Here is a 17,832-nt window from a genome sequence, read left to right on the forward strand (position 1 = left end):
GATTCAGGCAGGCTCTGTTTCCTTCACTTTTTGTCCAGGGCCCCCCCCCCGCCCCAAGACGAAAAACATTTAAATGGGCCATGTTCTCTCAACCCCAAAGGCTTACACTGCAGTGTGTCTTGTATGTAGCTTCACAAATTCCACGCTTAGTTCTTTAATTGTGTTGAGCGTAATAGACTCCTACTCACCTAGCAGACTCACTCTGATTTACTGTGTATCAGAAAGACTAATGAAAGCTTGTGATTCTCTCCCTCTAGACTGGCAAACTGAAGCGTTACTACACAGACCTTGAAGCCCTTGCTATGGTAACTGCAGCTTTGTGTCATGATATTGATCACAGGGGCACCAACAACCTTTATCAGATGAAGTAGGCACTTTTCTGTTGCTTTAAATGTTTCCATTCATTGTGTGCATATAGTCGTGGAGTGCGATCGAACTGAATTCACACCACATCTACCCTCTTCCTACTGTCTAACCCTTGGAACAACTCCCTCGCTTCCGCAAGCCACTCCTGCTCTTGGTTTTCCTTTTAGGTCGGTAGGCTCACACTATCTCAGTGCTACGGAAGCTGAATTTCTATAGCGCGGGCAATTGGTGTTTGGGCAAAACAGCAGTTCGTTTTTTCAGATGGGACATTAAGCTAGAGAGATACTAGAGGTGGAGGCCAAATGCTATGCACGACCCCCAAAGCTTGCGCTTCAAAGGGGGAGCCAGGAGTGACCCAGTCAGAACGAACCCGCTGGGTTTCTAAGCAGCAAGTTGGCTCAGTGTACCATGGATAGTTACTCTTTGCTCTTACATCAGACATTCTGCTCATGGTTATAGACTAGGGGAAAGCATACAGCCAAGAGCAGCACACAACCTCACTATTTCAGTGGCTAGACGAGTAATGCACTCGCATGGTGCTTGCTGGGTTTATTGCCCTAGTGCTCTGATGAAGTTGTGGGCCTCGCTCACAGCCACTTCCTGTACAGGATTTAGCTCCGTGCAAAGATTTGCCCGTCAGGGCTTTGCACCGGGATAAAAATCTAGGAAACTGTGCAAGGACTACTGCTTTTGCTGTTGTTTTAAATCAATAAAATATATTGCGTTTGTATAGTAGAATAAACTTGTTCACGTTTATAAATGAGGGTCAATTATACATGAGTACGTGTTTAGATGGTTCAAAACTACTGCAGTGAGGAGTGTTACAGTTCATTAAAAAGCCATAAGAATCTTTTGATCAATTGATAAGCCAGTTAGTGAAAATGTTCTCAATTAAGCCTTTATCCACAAGTTAAACCTAGATCAAAACCGTAAAAACAGAAATACTAAAATAAGACACATTGTAAAACTCCGTAGTTTATTAGCGTTGCATTAACTTTTGAATTTTTTATTTACACAATTAGATCTCAACATCCTTTAGCAAAACTTCATGGTTCATCAATTTTAGAGAGACATCACTTGGAATTTGGAAAGTTCTTGCTTTCAGAAGAGGTTTGTAATGCACATTTTTTATAGAGGGGAGGGGGTTTTTTTTGCTTTCAGTTCAATTTTAATTATTCAACACGGTGCAGTTTCACTTTGCAGGGGATTGCCCCAACATTTTACTTGGGTTCAGACCTTTGAGGACTTGAATTTATTCCACCAGGTCAGTTAGAGTTTTACATATGACCCAACTTCAAAGTCAAAGTGAGATTCGGTTAAAATGGCACAGTTTCTCTTGGCTTAGTGGTGAAACCATGCAGAACTAAAAAGTTCACCTGCTTTCCTGTCAAAGCTGTTTTACTGTCCCTACCGTAATGGGGCTTCAGGTGCTACAGCAATATAAAAGCGAAACAAATCAGCCCGAGATTGCTCTAGAGACTTGTTAGCCTTTTCCCTTAATACTGTCCATGCATGTGATGCAACTGCAACCAGACGACATGGGGTTCATGCAGCTCTAATCCTGTAAAGGTGACTCTTCAACACCCATGGTTTATCAGACACTTCCAAATAGCTGAAGCCTGTGAATACTTCCCTGTACTGCAGACAGTCCCTCTAAAGTGAACCTTAAATCCTCTAGCTAGAAACAGTGAAAGACATACCTACAGGGTGCCTCTGCTTTCTGCAATTTAATATGTTCAGTCTGTGCATAAAAATACTTTGCATTTACACAACACACTCTATCTCAGGTTCTCACGGCACTTTACTGGTTTGCCTCACCATTTCCTAATGAGGTAGGCTAGTGTTGTTCCAATTCTACAGAAAGGGAGAAATGGAGGTGCAGAAGTTGAGTGACTTGCCCAAGTTTTAACAGGGCCTCTGTAACAGAATCAGGGCGAGACTTTGACCCAAAACTCACGTTCCTTAAGTAAGAGGACTCGGAACCCATAACACCCATTGACTGGCTTTTCTTCCCCCTCTATGGGCCAAATCGTAACAAACTCAGTTTAACTTTTACCTGAGGCAAACTCCCATTGAAGGCAATGGGAATCCAGTTATATCCTGAGTCAGTACTTCAGAGTACTGGGCCCCATCCCATGCCCATTTAAATCATTAAGTGTCTTTCCATGGACCATGAATATTGCATTGAGCCCTCATATCTGCATTTTTACTGTAGCTGGACATGTTGAACAACGAATTAACGCCCATATTCTGAGATAAGCAATGCACGGGATGTCCAGAATCACGTACTAAACATTGTTTTCCTTTAGTCTCTGAATATCTACCAGAATCTCAACAGGAGACAGTTTGAGCACGTGAATCATTTGATGGAAATTGCGATCATAGCTACGGATTTAGCACTTTACTTCAAGTAAGTGAGTCATGTTGTTCAGCAAGAATATTGAAAATAGCTGGTCACATTAGTCTAAAACATCACAACTGATTCTCCAGGCTTTCTGTGGTCAGAACTCCCAGAAACATAGGCTGTATCTTCAGGAGCCCGTATGTATGCTGCCAACTATTACTTAATTTAAAATAATTTTAAAAAACTGATTTTAATATAAATACATTCTTTTTAATAATTGATTTTTGTGAGTTTTAAATTGCTAGAATCGTGATTTTGTTTTCCTGGTTTCTTTAGTGAGTTTCCTTATTAATACCATTACACTTTCCGCAAGTTATGATCGAGCTATACTCATCACTCAGTGTTTGCAGTATGAAGTCAGAGACCTGGGCTCCTAAGCAGGCCCGGATTTCGAATTAGGCACAGTAGGCACGTACTATGGGGTACTAGTGTTTTAAGGGCGCCTTGCCTCTCTAAAACTGTGTGCATCACGAAGATCAGCTGTAGGCGGGGGGACGGGGAGTCGATGCTGAAAATCCCCTGCCTAGGGACACGGGAAGGTGTAAATGCGACCCTGCTCCTGTAATTAAGTTGATCTGGCAAACACAGTCCTTCATTGCCTAACTACTGGCTCATCTTTAGGCTCCTGTTTGAAAATGTCGGCCAGTGTATAAGGATCTTCACAATCACTTTAATGTATTGAAAGTGTAACTTCAGACTTAGCATGGAAGCAATTTTATTTAGAACTTAAGATTTTATGTCACAAAGAAATAATGTTTAAGTGATGGTGTAATTTCTGATATTTACATGACAGGCTTTGTAAACTAGTTAAAACTTCACAAATAAATACAATTTTAGCTGTTCATGTTACAAATACACGTACAAATTATGAACATTAGGCACACGAAGAGTCCCAGTGGATTTAAGTGAATTTAAGTACCTGCTTGAGGATCAGCGTCAGTACTTTGGCTTTTGACACTATGGCAGTATGACACTGTACTGATAAAAGCATTCATAATTTAGTTCGGTGTAAATTTTACCTAAAATTGCAACAGCACAACTTTTCAAATTGTATTTACAAAGCCTCAACCTCACGAAAACCTATTTTTGCAAGATTTAAGTGCTTTACAATTATTGACAATAAATACTCTATCCTAGTTAAAAGATTCAAATAGGACTACATCTTTGTTATGGGCACTTGGCTGGGGTAACGTAACAAAAAGACATTGGAGTTTGACGGTGTTAACTAGACAGACTTGTGCCAATCAGTTTACACGCACAATCCTGAGACATGTTTGATGTTGTCTCGCTGACATTGTAACAGTGGGTGATATTCCTTAATGGGCATTGCAAGGGACACGGCCTGGGCCTAGCTGGCAGTTAGTGATGGAAAAGTGGGAGGTGAAATCCAGAATCCAGAATCCCATTGCAATGCTCAGACTGTGGGTGAGAAACCTAGTCCCCTAGCTCCTATTCCAGTCCTTCTCCGCTTCCCCACAGTTGGTTAGTTGTTTGTCCACCCCTACTCTTCATGCTCTTGCGACTAAGATCCTCCCCCTTACTCCTGCTTCTGCACAATCAGCAATGTAGAAAATAGGGCTTCTCCAGTGCTCAGTGGAATGAATGGAAAGACTCACCGGCCTCTGAGCATTGGCGGGTAGCAGCATGTAGGAGAGCATTCCTCGTAGATAATCAAGTGTTGAAATGAGGGATTGCTCAATGGTCCAATGGGAAAACAAAATGAGATCTGATAACTCCATATTTAATGCATTCATATTCCTACCTCTTTGTGTGTTTTGAAGAAAGAGAACTATGTTTCAGAAGATTGTTGATGAGTTCAAGACGTATGACAATGACAATGCCTGGACTGAATATTTGTCTCTGGAAACAACACGAAAAGAGATTGTCATGTGAGTAAATAAAAATCTCTTGATAAGCAAATGGTAAAGTGACAACTATGCCCCTATTAAATAAGTGTCTATTAAGAATAGATTGCATAGCATGCGGTATTTCCTATATGGAATATTACGCTAACATTTTCGTATTAAAGGACTCTCGGAGCCAAAGTAGCTTTGTATTCTGGGTTACTCTTGAAGAGAAGCCAGAAAAAGATCTTAAAACCCAAATCTCTTTTTATCTTCCTCTGTACTATACAATTATATGGCTACATAGCAGAATTTTGTTTAAGTGTATGACTAGGATGAAGTCACATCTAGATATGTGTCAAGTAAACTTTATATTCACATTCTCATTGCAAGTATCCACTTTTCTCTTAAATTGCTTATTATGTTTGCATGTTTTTATGGCAACTTTCAAAATTAAGAGAATCCGATGGGTTTTAGGGTACAGCTAAAACTAAACTTATTGCAAGCCCCACGCAGAATCAGAGAGCCTACTGATGAACCGTTGCAAGAATTCTGCTTTGGCTTAAACTGTAAGGGAGGCCAAAGTCTCCCTATTCATGAAATCAAGGCTAAGGGTGCCATCCAATATGACTCTGAAGCCTGGTATACACCTAAACTTACTAAAAATAGCTGCTCTGCTCTTTCTTTGCTGTAGCTAGTGTCTACACCACAGAAACATAGAGCAACGTAATCTTGCAAAGTAGCTAAGTAGTACTCCTCTCAATGAGAAAGTTTTTACTATGTTTCAGAGCGCAGATTCAGAGTGCTTGCTACCTGGAACAATCCCACTCATCGGGATTGCGTGGATGTTTGGGCGAAGGAAGCTTTCCTCTGCATCATTAGAGCTACAGCATAAGCAGTGCCCTACCAAATTCTCAGATTCATGAAAAACGTGTCACAGACTGTGAAATCTGGTCTTTTATGTGCTTTTACCCTATAGTACACAGGTTTCACTGGAAGACAAGCATTTCTCAAGCTGGATGATCCTGAAGGAAAAGAGAGTTGCGGGGGGCACAAGGTTATTTTTTGGGGGGGGGGGGGGCGTCACGGTATTGCCACCCTTACTTCTGTGCTGCCTTCAGAGCTGGGTGACTGGAGAGCAGCAGCTGTTGGACGGGTGCTTAATTCTGAAGGCAGCGCCATGGTAGCAGCAAAGAAGTAAGGCTGGCAATACCATGCCATACTTTCCTTACTCTGCGCTGCTGCTAGTGGAGGCTCTGCCTTCAGAGCTGGGCTACCAGCCAGCAGCCTCGGCTCTTCAGCTACCCATGTCTGGAGGTAGCGCCGCCGCCAGAGGCGGTGCAGAAGGGTAGTAATACGCCAACCCCACGCCACAATAACCTTCTCACACACACACAAATTCCTCTTTGGGGTCAGGACCCCTACAATTACACCAGTGTGAAATTTCACATTTAAATAGCTGAAATCATTAAATTTAAGATTTTTTTAAGTCGCATGAGTGTGAAATTGACCAAAATGGACGGTGAGTTGAGTAGTTTTCTGTAACAGGAAGTGTTCAGAACATGGCTTTCAAGAGATAGCGCTCTGGCTTCCTCTTTCCTTCACACTTCCTTTGTATAGACTATGTGCCAAGACTTCTTCTGAGGATTGTGCAGAGAGCTTGTTCAGAATGTGGAGTTAAGATTTAGGATCTACCATTTCAATAGCTGAAAACAAACCACAGTTAAAGCATCTGAACAGGACTATGAGTGGACTAAGAAGTTATTTGAATAATATTTTTAAGCATAGACATTTTCGGTCTGACTGAGTCAGCTCACTGGGTATCAGCTCTTCTGACTGGCCCTAGCAATTTCTAACAAATTTTAAGCCTTTATTTAATGTCCTTTTTATTATGGTTTCAAAAAAAACAACAAAAACCCACCCATCCCCAAAAATACTCCCAAGTTCATCCTAAACGCAGTGTTGCCAACTTTCAACTAATTAGCCCAAGTCTTTCAATGTCTGATGTTTTTCTTGAAGCCCCAGGCCCAGAAAAACGATCAATGGGCTCTTAGCTTTAAAGTGCCTAAGTTCCTTTTGAAAAGGGAGCTATAGATTCCTAAATCACTTAGATGATTTAATACTGAGTACAGCAACACCTTTAAAAATCTGGGCCCCAGTTCCTAAGGCAGTTGATTAGGTACACCCATATATCAAATACTGCATGCAGTTCTGGTTAAAATTGGAAAAACTATAGAGAAGGGCAACAAAAATGATTAAGGGTTTGGACAGATTCCATATGAGAAGGGCCTTATCAAATTCACGGTCCGTTTTCATCAATCTCCGTGTCACAGGATTTTTAAAATAATAAATTTCATGATTGCTGCTGTGTTATAATTGTAGGTTATTCTGTGTGGGAGGGGTTTGCGCTACTGCTACCCTTATTTCTGCGCTGCCCCTGGCTCTGTCTTCAGAGCTGGACACCCAACCCATAGCTGCTGCTCCAGCCGCCCAGCTCTGAAGTCAGCGCAGAAGTAAGGGTGACCACCTAAAATAACCTTGTGACGCCCCTGCGAAGCCCTTTTGGGTCAGGACTCCCAATTGGAGACACGTTGGTTTCCCCATGAAATTTCTCAAGTATTGGGTAAAAAGCACACAGAGACCAGATTTCACTGACCGTGACGCGTTTTTCATAGCCGTAAATTTGGTAGGGCCCTACATATCAGACACTAAAGGGATGAATTCGATGAAGTGAGCTGTAGCTCACGAAAGCTTATGCTCAAACAAATTTTTTAGTCTGTAAGGTGCCACAAGTACTCCTTTTCTTTTTAAAAAGACTGACTATTCAGCCTGGAAAACAGATGAGTAAGGGGAGACCTAACACAGGTCTAGGAAATCGTGACTGATGAGGAGAAAGGAAGTGTTATTTACCCTTTCACATAACACAAGGACTAGGGGTCACCAATGAAATTAACAGGCAGCAGGTTTAAAAACAAAAAAAGGAAGTACTACTTCACACCACAGTCAACTTGTGGAACTCATTGCCAGGGAAATGCTCTGGAGGCCAAAATTATATAGCGTGGATTCAAAAAAGAATTAGATAAGTTCATGGAGGCTAGTTCCATTAATGGCTATTAGCCAAGATGGTCAGGGACGCAACCCCATCTCCTGGGTGTCCCTGAGCCTCTGACAGTAAGAAGTTGGGAGTGGACCACTCAGCAATGCCCTGTTCTGTTGATTCCCTCTGAAGCATAGACCACTGTTACCAGACAGGATAATGGCCTAGTTGGACAACTGGTCTGACCCAGTATAGCCGTTCTTATGGTCATTAAATTTTGATGTGTCTAGTAATAATTGATAGTGCTCTAGCATATGTTCTGTAGTACTTGGAATAATTAAACACAGACCTAAAACCTCACGGCAGTCTGCTACAATATCTTTGTTAAGAAGTTTACATGCGATTTGTGAGAATTAGCAAATTAGTAATCACAAAACTGTTTTGGTGGCAGGCAAGAAACACAGTTACAGTAAGTTTAACTCAAGATAATACTGCATACTGTCTGGCCCTAGTTTACAAAATGTCTTATGCTGGTTGTCCTCAATCTTTAATGCTTGGCGGGCAGCGGAGAGAAGTAGCAAGTGTAGTACTCTTAAATTGCAGAATAGACCCTGGATCCAATGGAAACAGGATTGAATGCTTAGCATACAAACTAACTCCGGTTCTCGTTCTGTTCTCCAGGGCCATGATGATGACTGCCTGTGACTTATCTGCGATCGCTAAACCCTGGGAAGTGCAGAGTAAGGTCAGACGCCTGATACACAATGTACTCCAATATATTGAAACAGTCTGTTGTCTGAAGCCTGCATGAAGGAGGCTTCTCTTTAATTTTCCTGGCCAAGTTTCAAGCAATGCTGGTAGAAATGATATTTTAGCTTGATGAGCCAAGAGCTTTTAGCTTGATCTTATGGTATTAGCAACGATGAAAGAGATGAGGCTTACAAACACCACATCTTTCCTCCCAGTATTTCCATAGAAGGTTTTTATGGTGTTGAATAACATTGAATAATGTAAATAAATGTAAAGTAAAAGTAAAAATAAACAAATCTAGAGACCGCAGTCAGTGGTAGGACTAGTATCACAGAGGGACGTTAGAGAAAACAGTACTGGCAACTCTGACTTTATTGTTAGTCTCATAACATTCAGGGTTTTCCCTAAAGCCCGCACTCCTGGAATCATGTGGCTCAGAATCTCAAGTATCTTTCACTTTAAAAAGCATTTAGTCCTCATTCTCACAGAAATCCCAACTGTACAAAACCATAAGAAAAACTCCATTTAAAACCATTTAAAAAACCTCACTTTTTCTGTGTTGCAGGGAAGAATCGTTAAAGCTTCAGATTGGTAATACTGGGAAAGGGCAACTGTGTCTTTGGGAATGCGACAAAGAATCCACTAATGCTGTGACTGTCCCCACCCTAAGCCTCATTTTAAAGTCCTGCTAAGGGGCATCGGGGATGCTCATAGACTGATGTGAAGGACCAGTAGACAGAAGAGTCTGCTGCCAGAGTCACAGAGTTTTATTATGCATATCATAGCCCGAGGGCTTGTCTGCACAGCAAGCAAGCCTGCAAATCTGAGGCACTACCAGCGTGCCGTGCAACAACATCCTAAATAGGAAATTGCTACCGAGCAATAGCAGAGTTCACACTGGACGTTACTGTGTGAGAAATTGGCATGCTGTCGACTGACACTCTGATTTGCCGTGCAGTTACTCGTAGTGAAGGCAAATTGAGTAGAGAATCAGATGCAGCGTGCTAGGAGAATTACTTGGCTGTAATCTGGTGTTTGAAAGATATGATTGCAAAGGAGCAGGGACTGGAACGCTCCTGTTAATGGAGACAAACTGTTTCAGATTAAAATCCCCAAACTGACTGTCGCTCTTATTCCAACGTAGGTAGCGCTCCTAGTAGCTGCTGAATTCTGGGAACAGGGAGACTTGGAAATAAGCGTACTTCAGCAGCAGCCAATCGTAAGTAGTACATGAGCTGCTGAAAGCTCAAATCAGTTAATTTCCTTCTAACAAACTTCTTCAGTGACAGCAAATCATGAACAGGGCTGGACGCTTTGACAACATGGGAGCTCCTGGGGGCGGGGAAAAAGACCCCTGTAATAGACATGAAAGCTGAGATCAGTAACATATAGGTCACAGTTTCCAAAATCTAGCTCTGCTAATGAATGCGCTTTAAAAAAAAAATAATAAAACGCGAAAAAAAATAAAATGTTTGTTTCGTGAATTTAAGGAACTTTAGGAGCCCCTTAGCATTTATTAAGAATACAAAGATCATTCAATCTGGTACTATGGTGAGGGGCACAATAGAAAACAATATCCAGGGACAGAAGTGGAGAAGAGAGACTGTAGCTTGTTAAAGAAAAATTATGACAAGAGCTAGCCCCATCACTTCATTGTTTGTGTGGGAGAAGGAAGAGGTCCGAAAAAGAAAGCTTTTGAGAATGATACAAAAGTGTTAGGCTGATTTGCGACACCCTTCAAGGCGAAATAGTTCTAAAAGAAAAACAGAAGGAAATCCAAAGAAATCCTGTTCGCTTTCAGCCTATGATGGACAGGAGAAAAGCTGCTGAGCTTCCAAAGCTTCAAGTCGGTTTCATTGACTTTGTGTGCACGTTTGTCTATAAGGTAAGTGAGTTGCGCAGCAAGGAATGACTGCTTGCTCGTGCAGCAGCAATGAATTTTTTTTTTTAAACTACTTACTCTAGCAAAAATTATATAAGCAAGTGTCTCTCCCAGCAGGGAGACTTGACCAACAGCTAAAATGTTAAGCAACGAGAGACATGCTTGTCTTCCCCTGACCAAAGATACTGTCCAGGATTACTACTTACATTATTTAATACACGTTATGTTTTGCTATATGGGATCACATCCTGTGCCTAGCAAAGCAGCTTTACACCACACAGCAGTGCAGGGCAGCCTTGATCCCAGCTCAGAGGGCATCCAGTGCTATAGGTGTGCTTTGATCTGTGATCCTTGGGCAGCTCAGCCTCACAGTGCCTGAAAACCCCAGGCCTGGTCAATTATATAGCGCTGTCTTTGAACCTCTGGTCATGAACTGCACTGGCCCTAGGAAATAAAAGCCAATATTCTACATCAAACTGCATATAGGGCAGTGGAGTAACGGATGGGCTGGTACAACAATTCCACTCCTGTTGAAATATGACACGGCGTGGGCTCAGGGTATTTCTTGAGCGGCCCACAGGATCTGGTCCAAGAGGTAACAAAAGCTGAACCGCTTGGTAATGGTGACCCTAATATAATTAAATGTAGCATCCTCATAGGGCCTATAATACCAAAAAAACCCACCGCAGTAACACTGAACTATAAAAATGGGAACTATGCAAAACTGAGTGTGCTTGTTAGATGGAAATTAAAAGGAGTTGCCCAAACGGTTAACTGTATTACTAGTAAACTATTGGAAAACACCATAATAGAGGCTCAGACTAAACTTATACCCCCAAATCATCAAAGACAATAAGAGGAATGCCACCATGGCTAAACAGTAGAGTAGCAGAGGCCATTAGAAGCAAAAAGGCATCCTTTAATATTTGTGAGTGGATTCCTAGTGATGGTTACAGGAAGGTGCACAAACTCTTGCAGATTAAGGTTAATAAGGCAGGCCAAGAAAGAACTTGCTAAAGATGCAAAAACTAAGAGTAAGAATTCTTTCAAATACATCAGCAGTAAGAAGCTTGCCCAATAGCGAATGGAGACCCTAGATAAAAAGGGAGCACTCACGGAAGACAAGGCCATTGGAGAGAAGCTCAATGAATTCTCTGCATTGGTCCTCACTGCAAAAGGATGTGAGGGAGATACACACAGGAGGACAAAATTGAAGTAGTGTCCCACATTGATATGTCCACAGAAGAGGTTTGAGAACAAATTAAACAGTAATAAGACACTAAGACCAGATGGAATTCACCCAAACATTCTGAAGGAACTCAAATATGAAATTGCAGACCTACTAACTGTAGTATGTAACCTACTACGGATCAAAGCGCTGTACCAGATGACTGGAGACCAGCTAACATAATGCTGATTTTTAGAAAGGGCTCCAGATGTGACCCTGGCAATTACAGGCCAGTGAGCCTAATCTCATATAAACTGTAGGGGAAGTTGGGTGAAGAATCAACACAGTTTTTGTAAAAGGGAAGTCTCACCAATCTATCAGAATTCTCTGAGGGTGTCAATAAGCAGTGGACAAAGGAAAAAGATAGGAAACAAAGGGTAGGAAAAAATGGTCAGTTTTCAAAAAGGAGAGGGGTAAATAGCGGGGTCCCCCAAGGATCTGCGGTGTTGAGCATATTCATGAATTAGCTGGAATAGAGGGTAAACAGTGAAGTGACAAAGTTTCCTGACAATGCAAAATTATGCAAGATAGTTAAGTCCAAAGATGACTGCAAGGAGTTAGAAGGGGATGTTGGGTGACTGGGCAACAAAATGACAGATAAAATCAAGACTGGTAAGTGAAAGCAATGCACATTGGAAAAAATAATCTCACTTACACATACCAAATTAGCTGTTATCACTCAAGAAAGAGACCTTGGCATCATCGTGACTAGTTCTTTGAAAAGTTCGACTCAATGCGCAGCTGTGGTTAAAAAAAGGCTAACAGTATGAGAGGAACTATTAGGAAAGGGACAGAAAATATTATAATGCCACTATATAACTCTATGGTGCCCCCACACCTTGAATACCGTGTCCCGTTCTGGTCACCCCATCTCTAAAAAGATATAATGGAACTAGAAAACCTTCAGAGAAGGGCAAAAATATGCTCAAGGGTACAGGAAGGGTTCGATATGAAGAAAGACTAAAAAGAATAAGGCTGTTCAGCTTAGAAAAGACAACGAAGGGGGCTATGACAGAAGTCTGTATAATTATGACTGGAAAAAGTGAAGCATTATTTACTCTTTTCCACAATACAAAAACCAGGAGTCACCCCGTGAAATTGATAGGCAGTAGATTTAATACAAAGAAGATGAAGTACTTTTTCACCTAATGTACAGTCAACCTGTGGAATTCATTATCATGTGACTGCTAAAAGTATAACTGGGTTCAAAAAAAGAACTGGATAAATTAATGGAGGATACGTCCATTAATGGCTATTTGCCAAGATGGTTGGGGCTGTAACCCCATGCTCCGGGTGTCCGTAGCCTTTGATTGCCGGAAGTCAAGAGTGTAAAATCGCCCTTTTCTGTACACTCCTCCTGTAGTTCTGGGACTGGCCACTGTCGGCAGACAGGATACTGGGTTAAATGGACCATTGGTCTGACCTACTAGTAAAAAAATCTTCTAAAGCTCTGGGATGAAAACCAGGGTGGACAACTCTGCTTCTCTGGCACAATGGAACTTTCCATCCTAAGGGTAAAGGTTGTCTGGGCAGAAGACAGAGCTTTCCTTAGAGGCCAGCCCAAGAGCTCTTCTTCTCTCAGAGGTCCAGGGCTAAGGCTGCCAGTGCGTACAGTCCTGTATTAGAAGGGATGTCACATCCCTTATTTCAATAAAAATTTCTTGCCCACTACTGTCCCTAGAGAATTTTATCCCATGTTTCAACCAGGGTGGTCCAGCATACCACTGACACTTGAAATCTAGGCTGGAGTGGTGCTCTGGTACTTTACTTTGCAACATGCCAGGCTTTGGCAACTTGACCAGAGACATGCCACTCAACTTTAGCTCAGCCACCACTGGGCCGCCCCTGGAAGTTGCCCCTCCCCGCCATTGAAATTGGAAGCGACATGCCTGCTGGCTGCAGCAAAGTCTCCTTCAGCTACTGCATTTCTCCAGTCCACACCCCATCTGCTAACCATCCCACCCCTGGTAGAACACAGCTCTATCGTAGGTGGAGATGAGCAACTGCAGCCTCCTCCTTCACCCCAGGAGGCACAGTGACCATCTGGGTTCTCTGCAGCACCAGAGCTGGAAGCAGCATGAGCAGACCCCTGGGAAGGGATGGAGCAGAGAAGTCAAGCCCAGGGACTTTAGAGGGCTGTCCCATATTTCTGAAATACAGTATTGGCAGTCCTTCCCAGAGGGGTGGGGGCAGCATCAGGACGTACTTCGCTCCCTGGCAGGCGTAGGAGAGGGGGGAGAGGCCTCAGCAGCAGGCACTGCAGAGCTCGCAGCGAGGCAGCTCCTCAGCAGGCGCAATGGGACAGATGAAGAGGTAACTACTGCAGTGGTGAGGGAGGAGGCTACCCCTCAGACCCGACTGCCTGTACCTCCTAGCAGGCCTATCAGTACTAATCTGCCCCCCCAGTGATTCCTCAGCTAGGTTTGATGTGGGAGTAACTAGATCTAGGAGGATCTCTTGAAACAAACTGTTTCCATTAGGAGCCTCAAGCGGCTTCCCTCTCCCTGCTGATGGGTTCTGAACTCAGATGTAAACACTCCCTCTAATGAGCTTTAAGCTTTCTTGAACTACAGCTCACTGAATGCATCTGATGAAGTGAGCTGTAGCTCACGAAAGCTTATGCTCAAATAAATTTGTTCGTCTCTAAGGTGCCACAAGTCCTTCTTTTCTTTTTCCGGATACAGACTAACACGGCTGCTACTCTGAAACCTCTGACTATCTGGTACTCCAATCCAGGGCCAGACCTGTAGCTGACACCCTTCATCAGGAAATTAACCCCTTCCCAGCCTGAACTAGCAATAGGGGCATGCACCTGGTGGCACAGGTGTTTTGAATGAGCAGCACTGGCTAAGTCACTGTTGTACTATTTGGTGTGCTTGGTTCAGGAATTTTCACGTTTCCACGAGGAAATTCAGCCGATGTATGAGAGATTGCTGAACAACAGAAAGGAATGGAAGGCTCTTGGTGATGAGTATGATGCAAAAATGAAAGTGCTGGAAGAAGAGAAGAAAAAAGAGGAGGAAAAAATGGCTGCAAAGCGAGGTCAGAAATACTTAAAATTTTAATACTTCAGAATCTACTCCTATGGCTAACTCCCCTACCCCACCAGTCCCTTGTGTAAATTAATGTCTCCAAACTCCCAGCTTTTCCCACACTTGTGCATTTCATCCAATAGTTAAAGCAAAGGGTTGGATACAGGGGAAATTCCGAATCTGAACTGGGCCCATGACTCACTCTGTCAAGGGCCAAGGTCATAATAGAGAATGGCTTCAAAACATACAATTGACATCTCAGATGGTTACACGACTCCAGAAAGGCCATCTGCATAAACTCCTCTGTGGAGGAGATCTCATGTTGTAATTGGCTAGTTAACACCTGTAAGTGTGGCAAATAGTGCTGAACACTGCTGATCCTTGCCTGCACTTGCAGCTCAGCTATGTTCAGCTACAACTGTTGGCCGCACTGAGTCAGCTTTGTAGTGTAGTCTACGGGGGAGAAAGGACACATGCTTGAGACTACAGAGGCTGTGGCTACCATGCTGCGTAACAGGCCAAGGGAAAAACAAGGAACTCACTAGCAAGAAGATGAAGCATTGCAGTTACTCCCAAGTGTACCTTTCTAGCCAAACTTTTGCTGATAATAAGACTAGTTATTACAGCTTCCAATGAAGGTTGTGGAGTGCCCATCATTGGAAGCTTTCACAAACAAGTTGAACAACGTCCACCTGCCAGAGATGGTCTAGGTTTACTTGGTCTTGTCACAGCATGGGGTGGCTGGACTTGATATGGCTTTGCGAGGTCCTTTCCAGCCCTCCATTGCTAGGATTCTATGCATGCAAATTATTTAGGTTTAATGCTTTTTCCCTGGGCCCAGCACAATTCCCATTTAAGTCTCTGGGAACTGGACTGAGCCCTTCATTCTTAATTCGTTTTTGTGGTTGATAAGACCATTCAAGGCTGAGATTGTCTCCACCAGTCAGGGAGCTCATTATCCTGAAGCATTTTGAAGCACACACAGTTTTATGCAGAAAATGGCTCTGAGCACATTGGTAGCACTTCACAATAGCTAGGAATTTATACCAGCTTCATCATTGAGAGCCTTCCGAGGGTTAAGAAGTAAAATGACTCAGTTAAAGACTAAAGGATTTCAAATTACAGTAGGGTTATAGCAGCTGCAAATGTATCTCTAATTTCTTGTTTCCTCCCTTACAGCAGCTATGACAAGTTGCAATGGAAGTACTCCCCCATCTAGAACCTGTTGTATCATTTAAACCTATTTCTGCTGGTGTATGAACTACGCACCCTGGGAAAGGTCTTGTAAGAGAAAAAAGTTACAGTGTACGAATATAAACTCTTGATGTAACCCTTTAATACACCTAAACTGGGCTCATCACCTAGCCATGGAAAGGGCCTAGTTTTGTTTACCTGACCTGTGTGAGCACCCTTACTGCGGTCAGTGAGCCAAATTCTGCCCTCTTTCTCACTCCATACAATGCCACTGAAGTCACTGGGATGTACCATTTAAGACAGGGCAAAATTTGGTTCCATGAATTTACTTGCATGAGTAATGGCTGTAGCAGTTGTCCTGAAGTCTGAATTCCCCCTTCCCTACTCCAGACCCCCATGCATGTATTTACAGGGCCAGATGGTGAACTTTGTGCCCAATTCAACTGTTATTTATCTAGTGTGCAGCTAGAGGTTGGGGTGGGTAAATTGAGGCAGAATTAACTCCTTCAATGTATCTCACAGGACCACATGGACGAGCCAGCAATATGTAAAAGGGAAGCATAAAGACAGTCAGATCCATTCATCTCATAGGGAGAAAGATACCCTTTACTAAATATTTGTGCTGAGATTCTGATCTCAGTTACGGCGGTACAGCTATGTAGTTATTCCACAGAAGTCAGACTGATGCCCCTAGAGCGGAGTTCAGGAAGTGGGCTTTCATCTAGACCAGTGTTGGTGAATCAGAGCACAAGAGAGTGTTAACAATAGAACAGTTACATAATCTGTCCTTCTCACACATCAGTAAACTTTATCTTTTGAAGGAACTGAGCCAAATTCAGATCTGGTCTAAACAATTGCAACTCCACTGAAGCCAAAGAAACACCCATGAGGACAAGAATAATTCTGTAGGGGGGTTTGAATAGTGTGCAATCAGTGCTACATGGGGCCACACATTGCAGGATGAGGATAAAACAAAATATTGAAAAGCTGCTCATTCCCTGAGCATGATCAGTTTTGTGCACTGAATGAGGCAGGGATCCTGGGAAAAACATAGCATGTGATCATGTAATTAGAGTGTGTATCAATGCATAGGCGCAAGGGTGCTAAATTAAAGTTGCCAAAGCAACCTCATATCTGGCATTCCTTGAGTGTTTGACTTTGCAACATTATTTTAATATAGTTTGTTCATAATGCAACTTGCCTGGCCAAAAAGTAGGCCGATTTTTATCAAAATAATGGAAAAAAGAATATGGTCAAGCTTGGGGTATGTGCTACATTAGACCTCTTTCTGGTTTTGGCATAACCCCCCTTGTTGTTTGCAGTGTTGATCCCAGGATATTAGAGACACAAGGTAGGTGAGATATCCAGAAGTTGGTCCAAAAAACATCTATTACCTTACCCACCTTGTTTCTTTGGGACACCCCTGTATTCCCCAACACCTCTGAAGTGCTGACAGCTGAATTAGAGAAACAAAACCTAACATGTGGCTTCACATTGGTCTGTGCAACCACACTTACAAGAACATGGCAAAGGAAACGATGGGGAAAGGATGTAAGGAGATATCTTGCTCTCCTCTTATTCAAGGTCATTCCCCTCCCCACCCCAAAGTCACTGGCTTATGAGAGATTTACTATAGTTAAGCCATATTCTGTTTGCTTTTCTAAAAAAAATAAATACAGCACCTTGATACTCGTCCCATCCTGTGCTTTTACATTTGTGACTCGCTTACATCTATAGCTACTTCTAACTGAAGAGAAAGGAGAATGGGGTTGACAATGACATCCAATTGTCACTGAATGTCAGTAATGCCTGATTTACACCAGTGAAGGAATAGACTGGTTGGTCTCAATTTTTTTTTTTTTTTTAAACTTACATGCTCTGTATATTTACTCCTTTATTTTCACCTTCCCATTTTTATGTTGTGGTAACCCTTTTCCCCCCTGGAATTCATGTTTCCAATTTCTCTCATCACCCTCATTTCCCCCATAAATCCTCCCCCTCTTTTCTGACCTTCCTCCACTATCACTACCTTTCTGCTCCATCCCAATGCATACTCAGAGGTATTGCCCTCTGCTACTGCAAAGAATGGGGTACA

The 17,832-nt window shown here is 42.6% G+C and overlaps 1 protein-coding gene across 3 annotated transcripts; it reads left to right on the forward strand.

Annotated features, from left to right (window-relative positions):
* The first annotated feature begins 154 nt into the window (after window positions 1–154).
* LOC114020468 (rod cGMP-specific 3',5'-cyclic phosphodiesterase subunit beta) lies at window positions 155–16,970 on the forward strand. 3 transcript variants are annotated; one of them, XM_037902257.2, is made up of 9 exons: window positions 167–367; window positions 1,389–1,476; window positions 2,676–2,776; window positions 4,552–4,659; window positions 8,333–8,396; window positions 9,546–9,620; window positions 10,203–10,286; window positions 14,397–14,553; window positions 15,726–16,970. In XM_037902257.2, the coding sequence occupies exons 1-9, from the start codon at window positions 303–305 to the stop codon at window positions 15,779–15,781; spliced, it is 798 nt and encodes a 265-aa protein (XP_037758185.1). In that variant the 5' UTR covers window positions 167–302; the 3' UTR covers window positions 15,782–16,970. The 3 variants fall into 3 exon arrangements, with proteins under 3 accessions (XP_037758186.1, XP_037758185.1, XP_037758184.1); XM_037902256.2 differs by having other exon boundaries at window positions 170–367; window positions 15,723–16,970; XM_037902258.2 differs by lacking the exons at window positions 14,397–14,553; window positions 15,726–16,970 and adding an exon at window positions 14,196–14,374 and having other exon boundaries at window positions 155–367.
* The last annotated feature ends 862 nt before the right edge of the window (window positions 16,971–17,832 follow it).

The sequence above is a fragment of the Chelonia mydas genome, chromosome 5 (genome assembly GCF_015237465.2).
Source record: "Chelonia mydas isolate rCheMyd1 chromosome 5, rCheMyd1.pri.v2, whole genome shotgun sequence".
NCBI lineage: Eukaryota > Metazoa > Chordata > Testudines > Cheloniidae > Chelonia > Chelonia mydas.